This window comes from Megascapheus bottae, chromosome 32, assembly GCF_031878675.1.
Source record: "Megascapheus bottae isolate mThoBot1 chromosome 32, mThoBot2.hap1, whole genome shotgun sequence".
In the NCBI taxonomy this organism is placed as follows: domain Eukaryota; kingdom Metazoa; phylum Chordata; class Mammalia; order Rodentia; family Geomyidae; genus Megascapheus; species Megascapheus bottae.
In genome coordinates this window covers 4164567-4177959 of record NC_143540.1, presented here as the reverse complement: position 1 = coordinate 4177959, position 13393 = coordinate 4164567, and the positions used below count along the sequence as shown (strand labels likewise).

Genomic DNA, 13393 nt, shown 5'->3' with positions numbered 1-13393 from the left:
CATCATACACAGATGAGCAAACAGCAGAGAGCTTGTTAGCCAAACTCTTGAAAAAAAATTTATTTTCTTTCAGTTCTGGGCTTGAGCTCAAGGCCGGAACACTGTCTTGGGCTTTCTCAAGGCTAGAGCTCTACCACTTGAGCCTCAGCACCACTTCCGGCTTTTTTCTATGTATGTGGCTCCAAGGAATCAAACCTGGATCTTCATACATGCTAGGCAAGCACTCTACCACTAGGCCAAACTCCCAGCCCAAATACCAGCAGGCTCGCTGGTATTGGGAACTGAACTCAGGGCCTTATGTTCTTGCCTGGCTTTTTCACTCAAGACTGGTGGTCTACTAGTGAAGCCATCCCTCCACTTCTACCTTTTGTATGGTTAACTGGTGATAAGAGTCTCACAGATATTTTGTCGGGACTGACTTCAAACCTTCATCCTTAGGCCCCAGCTTCCTGCATAGCTATGATCATAGGGCTAAAGCACTTGCACTGGGTTCATTTATTTTTCTTTTACTTTTTTTTTTTTAAGGGTAAATATTTATTTATTTATTTATTTTTTGCCAGTCCTGGGCTTGAGCTCAGGGCCTAGGCAATGTCCTTAGAGTTTCTCAAGGCTAGAGCTCTACCAGCACCACTTCCGGCTTTTTTCTATGTATGTGGTACCAAGGAATCGAACCCGGTCTTCATGCATGCTAGGCAAGCACTCTAACCACTAGGCCAAACTCCCGGCCCTCATTTATTTCTCTAAAAGAAATTTCATTTGAAATTTTACTAACAGCCTTACTTACATTTTTGCCTTGGTCCAAAATTATTACACTGGCACATTTGGCATCTCAACTGCTTTTCTTCTCCCATTCTTAATAGTCATATTCTTAAGTTTGATTTGAATTTCTTATTAAAGAATTATTAATATTGATTTTTATATCATATTTCAAATGACGTGTTTAACAAACAAGTATTCAAGAAGGGAATCTCTATATACAACGACTGGCACTTAGATTTTGGAACATAATTAAAATTAGGCTGAGGGTTTGTATGTCATAGATACATATTAATCTATGTAATAAAACAATATGTCTATAGAGTCATAAGTTTTTATGTCTATGCAGCTGTGTTTATATTTCCAATACAATGTCCATAGCTTTGGGTACGCAAATATTGAGTCCTTGCTCTTGTGCTGTTTGGATCTAATAGCCACATATTAAGGATACCATGCGCCTTTTGTTCCTTTGGTCTTGTGATTTGAATTTTGATGACCTATTTAATGACCCCTCTTTTTTCTTAGGGGTTGTACTACTCTTTATATTATTCCTAGCCTTAATTCTGCATTAAAAAAAATTGAATGTCCTGGTTCTGGAAATGCCACTGAAAAGACACACTGAGACAGTTTCCCAAACACACTGTCAAACCCAGAGGAAACAACACATACAAGCAGGTGTGCCTGCAAAAACCATGGGCCTGGCTCGCAAGAAGGTATCTTCACCCCTTCAAAGTCATATCCTAAGAAGCTGTGTCTGGACCCTCAGCCTCTGTTGCTTTAATCTTCAGAGATCTTCCAGGAAACTTTAGATTTTTTTTAAAAAAGTCATTACCTATTTTTGCATCATGGGGCAATGGGTGAATTTTGTATCTATCTTTTATCAATTCCTTTACAGCTTCCACAAATTCCTCACTGTGCTTTTCAAATGGTTATAATGATAGCAAAAAATCTCTAAGTCATATAAGCATCCCATGTTATTAAGCCTAAAATAGCTATAAATATTCCTACAATAGGTTTTCACCATTAAATAAAGCCAGTCACCAGTGAATTTTGAGGAACATAAAGTTTTAATTATTAGCAGCTTCCTTCTCCCTATTAAAAAAAAAATCACCAAAGTTGTACTATAAATCTGTATTAACCAAAGGAATCAACTTATTTCACTCAAATATCATGTATCTTACCAACCAGTATGCATCTAAAATACAACGTACTTTGACACTTGACAATAATTGCCATAAAATTTGGGGTAGCTAAAAATGCCATTTTTGGATACAAAGGAAAATTAACAAGTAGTTAATAGAAAGATATCTTAATTTCCATAATATTACCGGAAAGGTAAACTTCATCCAGCAACTAAAATGCTATTATTAAAATATTACCCATTCATATTCCAGTAAAATGAAGAAAAAATTATGATCACTAAAATCCAGTTAAATGATCTGCAAATCATTTGTGAGGTAAGACATGATTTCTCAATCTGTCAATTCAACATTTATGAAGGCTCTTACTAAAATCTTATTGATGAATTGTTTTTACAGTAAAACACAGAGGAATTCAGTCTCGTTCCAACATGGCTGGAATGCCATCATACTAAAAGAAGCTTCAGTATTCAACTCTAAGTGTACATTAACAGAACAAGAATAAGAAAGATTTCCACCAACAACGTTTCTTGTAAAATACAGGAGTCTATAATGGCTAATAACCACGAATCAACCAGAATGCTTAAATACAATCAGCAGTGGCTTTTGTAACTGACAAGAAGACATAAAGAAAACTGGGAAATATGCTGCAATACTGTTTGTCCATCCATCCTTCCTTCTCCTTCCCTTTCTCCTTTCTTCTTTTTTGGTTGACTGTGGGGCTTGAACTCTGGGCATGGGTAGGGTCCCTGAGCTCTTCAGCTCAAGGCTAGAGCTCTAGCACTTGAGCCACACCACCACTTGCAGTTTTCTGGTGGTTCATTGAAGATAGAAGTCTCACAGACTTTTGTGCCCCGGCTGGCTATGAATAGCAATCCTCTGCTCTCAGTTTCCTCAGTAGCTAGGGTTACAGGTGTGAGCCACTGGTGCACAGCCCTTCCTCTTTCTTTCCTCTCTCCTTCCTTCCTTTTATTCAGCATATTTTGTCTATATTTAAGATTGAAGAAGTAAGTGACAAGGGATACTTATCTTAAACTTTTAAGTGCTTTTTAACTTTAGCAAATAGCAAAATCTCAAGGATGTAACAATATTTTAATCTTTACTATGTCCAGAGAATATATGAGCTACAGTTGGTTAGAAATGCTATGTGTGGTCCCACTGCAGAGTCACTGAGTCACAACTGGTACTTTGAACAAGATCTACTGGTAGATTATATTCATATTTAAAATTACTATTAAAATTGCTGGGCTTGGAGTTTGGCCTAGTGGTGGAGTGCTTGCCTAGCATGCACGAAGACCCAGGTTTGATTCCTTGGTACCACATACATAGAAAAGCCAGAAGTGGTGCTGTGGCTCAAGTGGTAGAGTGTTAGCCTTGAGGAAAGCCCAAGGACAGTGCTCAGGCCATGAGATCAAGCCCAGGACTGGCAAAAATAAATAAATAAAATAATAATAATAATAATAATTAAAATTGCTACTCACTCCCGAGTTGAGTTAGCCCCTGCCAGTCACCACAATAAATTCCAGACTTTTACCATCAAAAAAAATTATTAAAATTGGAAGTAGCACTGTGGCTCAAGTGGTAGAGAGGTTGGCTCTGAGCTAAAGTGCTCAAGGACAATGCCCAGGTGCAGAGTTCAAGCACCACGACCAACCAAAAGTTGAACCACGCTTGCATATATATGTATATATTAAGAACTTCTTCCCACATAACTTATAGAGTATTGATTCCATACTCAAGAACTCACAGGGGAGACACCGATTGAGATACACTTTAGTCACTGTCTGACTTGAAGCTGCTTTGCATAACTACTTGATGAAAAAAAGAACTCATCAAGGCAATTTAATAGGAAACTGGTTTCCTTTCCGTTGGTCACAACAACCCTAATCGATTACAAAGAATTAAAACAGCATAAAAAAAACCAAAAAATTAAAAAATAATTTACCTCACTTTCAAGAAAAAAAAGCACAAGCATGCGGATAAGGTTCCCGTTTGGGCTGTTCCTTCCTCTCCTCTTGGCTAAGGCCTCTTCTGCCTGTGGATCATGTCTACTAAACAGCCTGGAAACAGAAAGAGAAAAAATAAAGGCCATTACACTTTAGATGAATTTCAGGTTTTTTTATTTTCACCACCCTAGCCACCGTAGTATTGTTAAACAAAAAAGACAGTATTAGAGCTCAGATTATCAATCTGATTTAATGAAATTGGAACTAATGCTTATATAGGTCAAAAGGCTAGATCAAAAAATTTTGTACAGTATAACCATCATATCAGAAAATATAGCTATATAAGATCCAGAAATAGAACACAAACCTACAGTCAACTTGTATTTGACAAAGGAGCCAAAGATATACAGTGGAACAAACACAGTCTATTCAATTATTGGTGCTGGCAAAACTGGGCAACCACATGCAGAAAACTAAAAATTGACCCTAGCCTTTCGCCATGCACAAGCATTAACTCAAAGTAGATCAAAGACCTCAATGTCAGACCGGAAATCGTGAAGCTGCTACATGATACAGTAGGAAAGAACTCATAGGCACAGGCAAAAGATTCCTGAACAGAATCCCAGTGCCGTAACAGATTGGAGAGAGACTCGATAAATGGGACTACCTAAAAATAAAAAGTTTCTGCACAGATAAAAGCATAGCCACAAAAGTAGAGAGACAGCCAACCAACTGGGAAAAGATATTTACCAATAATACATTAGACAAATGCTTAATATCCAGTATCTACAGGGAACTCAAACTAATCTACCCCAAACCCAACAAAACATTCACTAAATGGGCAGGGGAACTAAAGAGAGACTTATCAAAAGAAGAGATTAAAATGGCAGAAAAGCATATGAGAAAATGTACATCATCCATGGTCATAAAAGAAATGCAAATAAAAACAACCCTAAGATACCACCTTACCCCAACAAGAATGGCCAAGATATTAAACTCAAACAATAACAGATGCTGGCGGGGTTGTGGAGAAAAAGGAACCCTACTGCACTGCTGGTGGGAATGTCAACTAATTCAGCCACTCTGGAAAGCAGTGTGGAGGTTTCTTAAAGAACTGAAAATTGACCTTCCCTATGATCCCGCCATACCACTTCTGGGCATCTACCCTGAACATCATAACCCAAGATATGATAAGGACACCTGCTCAGCTAGGTTTATCTCTGCACTATTCACAATAGCCAGGCGATGGAAACAATCCAGATGCCCTACTGCAGATGAATGGATACAGAAAATGTGGTGTGTGTACATTTATATATATGTGTATACACACACACACACACACACACACAATGGAATTCTACACAGCCAACAGACAAGATAAAATAATGGCATTTGTAGGGAAGTGGATGAATCTAGAGCAAATCATGTTGAGTGAGACAAGTCAAGACCAAAGGAACAAAAAGCACATGGTATCCTCAGTATGTGGCTATTAGATCCAAACAGTACTAGAGCGAGGACTCAATATTTGCATACCCAATGCTATGGACAAGGTATTGGACATATAAACACAACTACATAAACATAAAAACTTATGACTCTATAGACATATTGTTTTATTACATAGAATAATATATATCTATGACATACAAACCCTTAGCCTAATTTTGATTATGTTCTAAAAACTAACTGCCAGTGATTGTATATAGAGATTCCTTTCTTGAATACTTGTCTGTTAAACATGTCATTTTGAAATACTATGTAAAAATCAATGTTAATAAATTCTTAAAAAAAAGAAAAAAAAAAGAGGGCCAGGAGTTTGGCCTAGTGGTAAAGAGTGCTTGCCTAGCATGCATGAAGACCCAGGTTCAATTCCTTGGTACTATATACATAGAAAAAGCTGGAACTGGGGCCGGGAGTTTGGCCTAGTGGTTAAAGTGCTTGCCTAGCATGCACGAAGACCTGGGTTCGATTCCTTGGTACCACATATATAGAAAAAGCCGGAAGTGGTGCTGAGGCTCAAGTGGTAGAGTTCTAGCCTTGAGAAAGTCCAAGGACAGGGCTCAGGCCCTGAGCTCAAGCCCAGGACTGGCAAAAAAAAAAAAAAAGCTGAAAGTGGTGGTGTGGCTCAAGTGGCAGAATGCTAGCCTTGAGAAAAGCCCAAAGACAGTGCTCAGGCCCTGAGTTTAAGCCCCATGACTAGCAAAAAAAAGAAAAGAAAAGAAAATGTAGCTGGGTGCTGGTGGCTCACACCTGGCATCATAGCTAAGATCTGAGGATCATGGTTCAAAGTCAGCCAGGACAGGAAATTCTGTGAGACTTTATCTCCAAATAATCACCAGAAAACAGAAATGGTGCTGTGGTTCAAAGTCGCAAAGCATTAGCCTTGAATGAAAGCTCAGGGACAGAGCCCAGGCCCAGAGTTCACGACCAACCAAAACAAAAAGAAAGAAAATGTAGCAGGAAAACACTGATGGAATGTCAACATTCAAATACTTATGACAACTACCTGTGCATTATATTTTTATTTATTTACATTATACTAAATTTGGCCAGGGCCATCATTCTCCTATTTACATGAGATGCCCACAACACATTCATTTTTTTTTTGTTGTTCCATTTTGCTTTTTGTGGTTGAGATGGGTTCTCATGAAATTTTTGCTGGAAATGGCCTCAAATTAGGACCATCCCAATCTATTAACTCCTGAGTAGCTAGGACTACTGTTGTGAGATACCATTACTCAGCTGAATTCTGTTTCTTAAGTATTGAGTTTAGTCACATAATTATGACATTTAACCAATTGTTCAAGCAATAATTATAAAACTTTACACTTGTTAATTTTTATTACCTTACATTCTTTTAAGCTTAAAGCCTATTATCTAGAAAGCTATTGTTCTCTGTAAACTGACAATAATATTACATGTATAAATACATCTTTTTTTTTTTTTTTTTTTGCCAGTCCTGGGCTTGAGCTCAGGGCCTGAGCACTGTCCTTGGACTTTCTCAAGGCTAGAGCTCTACCACTTGAGCCTCAGCACCACCACTTCCAGCTTTTTTCTATGTATGTGGTACTGAGGAATCAAACCTGGGTCTTCATGCATGCTAGGCAAGCACTTTAACCACTAGGCCAAACTTCCGGCCCCATAAATACATCTTTTAATAACAAAATTTCTGAATGGTGAGGAGAGAGAAGGGTGAAGGAAGAGAGGGAAGGAGGGAGGGAGGGGAGATCTGTTAGATTCTTATCTCCAAATTAACCACAGGAAAACAGGATGTGGCACTGTAGCTCAAAGTGGTAGAACACTAATCACCAAAAATTAAAAAAAAAAACCATAATAAAGGCATATACTCTTCTGGATTTCTGTGTGAAATATTTCAATAAAAAATTTCAGGCAAACCCAGGCGCTAGTGGTTCACACCTGTAATCTTAGTAACTCAGGAGGCTGAGGTCTGAGGATTGTGGTCCAAAGTCAGCTCAGGCACAGTGCCCAGACCCAGAGTTCAAAACCCATAACTGACAAAAAAATAAATAAATAAAATGAAAAAAATTCAGGCCATGTTTCAAACATTTACTTAAATAAAAGAAATGCCTTATTCTATTCACGGTGAATGAGTGGCAAGTTCAATGTTATTTGAAACTTATGTGACAGAGACCAGAAATGCAGCTGGTGATAGAGTGCTTGCTCGGCACGTGTGAAAGGCACTGATGTTCCTGTCTGTGAACTTTGATTTTCTTCCCCTTCAATTTCATTACCAGAATAACTAAGAACTAGCTACCACTTTAAGTAATATAACTGAGTACAGAATCATTTGCTATTTCAACACTAAAATTCAGATGCCAGGATACCAAGACTGCACATTATCAAAGTTAATCATCCATGTATCATGGTTGCCCAGAGCATGATTTACTACTTACTGTGCTTCTGTGTAAAATTCTAAGTGCACAATCACAGAATATTGTAATGGACTAGAAGGCCCACTTCCAATAACCAAAACTACTATGTTAAATCTATAAATAAGAAAAATAATATGAAGGGAAAGATGAAATTAAAAATGTATACAGTGTAACAATGAATTAATCTACCAATACACTCATCCATAATAAAAAAATGTGTTCCTTACAACTGTTTATATTCATAAGCTCACATTAGTTCAATGTCTTGCCAAAAATGGTAAGGAATTTAAACAAACCGTAACATACATAAAGCTATCAGAATCAGCAGAGGTTGTTCATTAGAATAATCTTCAATGGAAAGAGTAGAGAAGAAATAAAACATGAAAATTTGTGAGACCTTTTGAAGGTGCTATCACTTCCACATAATTTAGATTGCAAATATTGAAAGGCAGGTATTTCAAAAGAAAAAAAAAACAGGTGAAATGAAAAACTTTTACACACCTCATGCATGTCCCTAATATCCATTCACATTCCCATCTAGACCATCTTTTCACATTCTTATCTAGAACATCCTTTCAGAGTTCAGGATGAGGAGTGAGATACACAGGCACCTCAGCCGTGTGACCGAGGATGCATAGGCGGTAGGATACTCACAGCTTGTCAGCTGCCGGGAATGGACACTTAAGAACACTGTCCTCAGTCACTGATACTCCCTTCTAAAATCAGTACACAGAAGTACAACATTTTTTCGAGGACAATTCACTTACTTTTTGTGAAGGAACTCTCCAGCCGCCACAGCGACAGGGCGATGTGCTGAATACACCAGATGGTAAACATTTTCACAGTCTTCATTGGAAAGGGCTTCTTCACTGCCACTGAAAAGTTCAGAACCAAAACCAAATATCTTTAATCTTTATTTAAATTTTATAAAGTACATCATCAAAGCTGGTGGCCTTCTTTATTTTACTTTGAAAGTATTTCCCTTTATGATAGGTTAGATAGATACAATTCAAAAAATGGAGATGAAACAAGAAAATAACATCTATATAATTCTTTACAAACTCATATCCATAAGCAATGATATTAATAACTCAGATGAAATCCATAATGAAGTAACTAGGAATCCTAGGGAAAAGGCATTTCATGTCAGAAGATTAATGCAGGAACAGGTTTTATACTTACTGAAGTATCAGAGTCACCAACCGAATAGCCTCCACAGCAACATCATATTCTTTATCAAGTGTCATTGATACAATGCGATCCTGAAAAAGAGTTCTATAACTAGAACCGTGGGTATAAATAAGCCAGAGATATGTATTGTGGGATGTGTATGCAACAGCGGGGACAGTAATGAAAACCTTCACTTTTGAAGCTGTATTATTATAGAGCTTACATTAAGAGAGTGTTGCATATTTATAATTTAAAATCTTTCTTATTAACTAGGATTCCCTAGTGTGACAAGTATACCTTTAGTTGTCATGTGAATACACTTACAAACATTTACATGATGTAACTCTTTTGTGTGTGTGTTCCTCAGGTTGAACTCAAGGCCTGGATACTGTCTCTGAGATTTTTTAGCTTGTGGTTGTGCTCTAATCACTTGAACCACATCCCCACATCCAGCCTTTTTTTTTTTTTTCTGCTGATTAATTGGAAATAAAACTCTCACAGACTTTCTTGCCCAGGTTGGCTTTGAATTGCAATCCTCAAATTTCAGTTTCCTGAGAGCTAGGATTACAGGCATGAGTCACCAGTGCCCAGCTTAATATAAACATAAATATTAGTATACTATAAATACATAGTTTAAACAAGAGAGCCTTTTTTCAAACGCATTAAATAAGACTACATGTCGGACACTGGTAGTTCATACTGTAATTCTAGCTACTCAAGAAGCTGAACTCTGAGGTTCAAAGCCAGCACAGGTAGGAAAATCCCTGAGATTCTCATTTCTGATAAACTACTCAGAAAAAGCCAGAAGTGGCTCTGTGGCTCAAGTGGTAGAGCACTAGCCTTGAGCACAAACAGGCTCAGGGGCAGTGCCTGGACCCAGGACTGACAAAAGAAACACACATTGGGCACACACACCAGCTACAAAGCAAAGATTCACCCATCTATTTCATGTGTTCACCCATCTAAATACTTGCTCAGGTAATATCATTGCCACATTAGCGATGCCTGGCATTTGTAAAGTAGAAAGCACAATAAGGTCATCTTTCTTGATACTGACCTTGAATCGATTAGTAAACAGCTCCAATTTGGGGAATAATTCTCTGTTGGTATATAGGCTCTGGAGAGCTTTCAAACATTTCAGCCTGACTTCCCCTTGCTTCAAAAATACAAATAAACAAAAAAACCCAGGTCAATTCCATAACACGAGAATATAAAAAAAACCTTAAAAGAATATGAAAATTAAGATAAATTTCAGGTTAGCCATTCATATTACTTCCTACTGAAATTCAAGGTAAGACTGAGGAGTACATCGTCTGTGTTGAAAGTGCACTGTAAATTGCTGAGTACTTATATGTAAATCAGAACCTTTTCAAACTTTCATCAGCTTTAACAGATTACGGAGTATTATCCACATTGTCACGATAGCCTCAGAATTGCTAATCTATAATTATAATCAGAGAAGATTATGCTCATTTTTCCTATATATAATTATGGGATAATCCTGGAGAAAAATACTTTTATTTTAAAGGATTACTATTTATTAATGCAAATATTTACTAGAGCTTTTCATATGCATACAACAGCAGCTAGGGAAACAAAAAAATAAAAGCAAAACAGATGCCAGGGGATACTATTTGGTAGCAGAAATTTTTCTAAGTAGTCATTAACTTAGGGTATAAATTGCTGGTCATCAAAGTTCATTTAGGACCATTCAGAAATCTAGACAAATCTCTCAAGAGAATTTACAAGTGAGCCAGGTATTGGTGGCTCAGGCCTATAATCCTAGCTACTCAAGAGACTGAGATCTGATGATCACAGGTCAAAGCCAGCCAGGGGCATGTGATACTTTCATCTCCAATTAATCACCAGAAAACCAGAAGTTGTGCTGCGGCTCAAATGGTAGAGCTCTAGCCTTGAGAAAGCCCAAGGACAGTGCTTAGGCCCTAAGTTCAAGCCCCAGGACTGGTGGGGGGGGCGGGGTGAGAACAAGCTGATATAGTTTAGGTAGGAAATGTGGATGTGGGGGCACAATCACGTGCGCACGCACGCGCGCGCACACACACACACACACACACACACACAGACACACACACACACACAGGCACACACACACTCCCCCCTCCTCCACCAGAAGTGCTGAGGTTTGAATTTAAGGTCTTGTGCTTACTAGTTAGAGGCTCTACCACTTTCACCAGCCCAGTAATAAAGAAATCTTACAATGTCAGGTCACGTTACAAACTTCCCCATTTTTTCCCCATTAAAAATCTAGACCATTTGGAATCAAACCCGGGTCTTCATGCATGCTAGGCAAGCACTTTAACCACTAGACCAAACTCCCGGTCCCGATATATAATTCTTAACCTGGGTTATTCTGAGAATTATTTTTTCAGAACTCAATGGGAGAGTTCTTTTAAAAGAGCCTTTTCTAAAATAGCAGAAACAGAATTTTAGGACATATATTTTAAGCTTCAACAAACCCACTTAACTCTGATAAAACACTGTACTGTGATATAATCCTAAAGAATAAAACACCGAGAAATCCTGTTTAAGCTAGTCTCAGTGGTAAATGCCTATAATCCCAGCACTTTGAAGGCAGAGGCTGAAGGACTAAGAATTTGAAGCCAGCCTGGGTTACATAACAAGACCTTGTCTCAAACAAAATGGCATAAAGAAAAACAATCAAAAGTTTAAATTAATGCCCTTTGATTCAAATCATGCAAAAAGAATATATAACCAATTAATATCTGGAGATAGTACATGTATTTCACTTTAAAAATATGGCATTTCAGTAAAGCAAGAGCCATGCATGGGTCAACATCTCAAGTCTCACTGTGATCACCATATAAATAATTACTCAGTTGTATCATCGTAAATATGACATTATTGCACCTCGATTTACAATACTACTGTAAGCAGGTCTATCACCAGAGTCCAGAAGACAGTAACTTACCCTGTCATGAAGAGTCCAGCCAACATACTTCAGGTAGCTATCATTTAGGAAGGCATCACTATACATTTTCATCCACACTCCAATCTCTTCAATGCAAATAGCTCTAATCTCGGCAATTGCGTCACTAGAAAGGAGGTGAAGGAGAAAAATCTGATTTATATCTGAAGCTAGAATGTGTATTCATTTTCAAACAGAAATTTTAATTTTTGTTTTGATTTTTTGAGACAGTTTCGCTATATATCCTGGGTTGGGCTTAAATTTGTGAACACTCTGCTTCAGTATCCCAAGTCAGTGGCATGACACTTAGCCTCTAAGGAGTGCTTCTGGTGCTGTGTTTTCCACAAAGGTCTCCACTTTTCAGTTTCTAGTTCGTTTAGTTTTTGCAATTTCTGTATTACACCATGTAATGCCTAGTCTTTGCCCCATGCTTTATTTTCACTGGGACTGGCAATGATATCTAGAGTCTCATGGATATTATAGACCCAACAAACACATTAAATCTTCAGAAAAAACCAGACTATCACATACAATATAGAATAATGCCTAACTCAAGAATTTGTCTCGTTAAAACTTTAGACGCTACTATATATCTAATAAATTAAGAGAATATAATTTCATATGACTGAACATAAACTAGCTATATATCTACAGGACAAAACTGTGTAGAAGCAGTATTACTTTAAAATATTTAATAGTTGCTGGGTACTGGTGACTCATACCTGTAATCCTAGCTATTCAGGAGGCTGGACTCTGAAGAGCATGGTGTGAAAGCAATTCAGGCAGGAAAGTTTGCTATCTCCAATTAACAACCAGAAAACAAAAAACAGCGCTGCAGTTCAAAGTAGTAGAGACTTAGCCTTAAGCAAAAAAAGCTCAAGACAGTGCCCCAGCTCTGAGTTCAAGCCCCACAACTGATCAAAAAATAAAAATATACAATAGCTTACAAAAATCTAAAACTTTGAAGTCATTTATTGAGAAACTATCCATATATAGCTAATCTGTACACGTATAGAATACAGCTTAGCACTTCATACAAGTCACAAGCCTGCTGTTGAGTGTTGATTGCTCACGACTGTAATCCTAGCTACTAAGAAGGCAAAGATCTGAGGACCTCAGTTCAAAGCCAGCCTGGGCACAAAAGTCCATGAGACACCTATCTCCAACTAACTACCAGAAAACCAGAAGGAGCACTGTGGTTTAAAGTAGAGTGCTAGTCTTGAACTGAAGAGTTCAGGGACAGTGCCAAGGTCAAATTTAAGCCCGATGACCCACCAAAGAGGAAAAAAAAAGTCATAGGTCCTTCGTCTTTAATTAATTTTTTCATACATATTTATTGTAAATAATAGAAGGGTTACATTATATTCACCAGATAGAAGGTACATTACTTCACAAAAATGACAAAAATATTGATACCCTTCCTCATGTCATGGTCCCTATATCCCTCCCCCTCCCCGTTAAATAATTTTTGTAAAGCCAAAGAATGGAGAATCATCATCCAGTCACTTAGATGGGGAACAATCTTAGTTACTGTACTGTAAT

General features: G+C 37.7%; 1 protein-coding gene across 2 annotated transcripts in view; it reads right to left on the bottom strand.

The window, feature by feature from the left end:
* The window catches only part of Stag1 (STAG1 cohesin complex component), a 152341-nt gene that overhangs the window by 36535 nt on the left and 102413 nt on the right, over positions 1-13393 (bottom strand). For both annotated transcript variants that reach the window (XM_090323096.1, XM_090323097.1), the window contains 5 exons: positions 11855-11978; positions 9962-10060; positions 8917-8996; positions 8502-8609; positions 3841-3955 (listed from right to left, as the gene is read on the bottom strand). In XM_090323096.1, coding sequence (XP_090179222.1) covers positions 3841-3955; positions 8502-8609; positions 8917-8996; positions 9962-10060; positions 11855-11978 — 526 coding nt within the window. The remainder of the gene's footprint in view (positions 1-3840; positions 3956-8501; positions 8610-8916; positions 8997-9961; positions 10061-11854; positions 11979-13393) is intronic.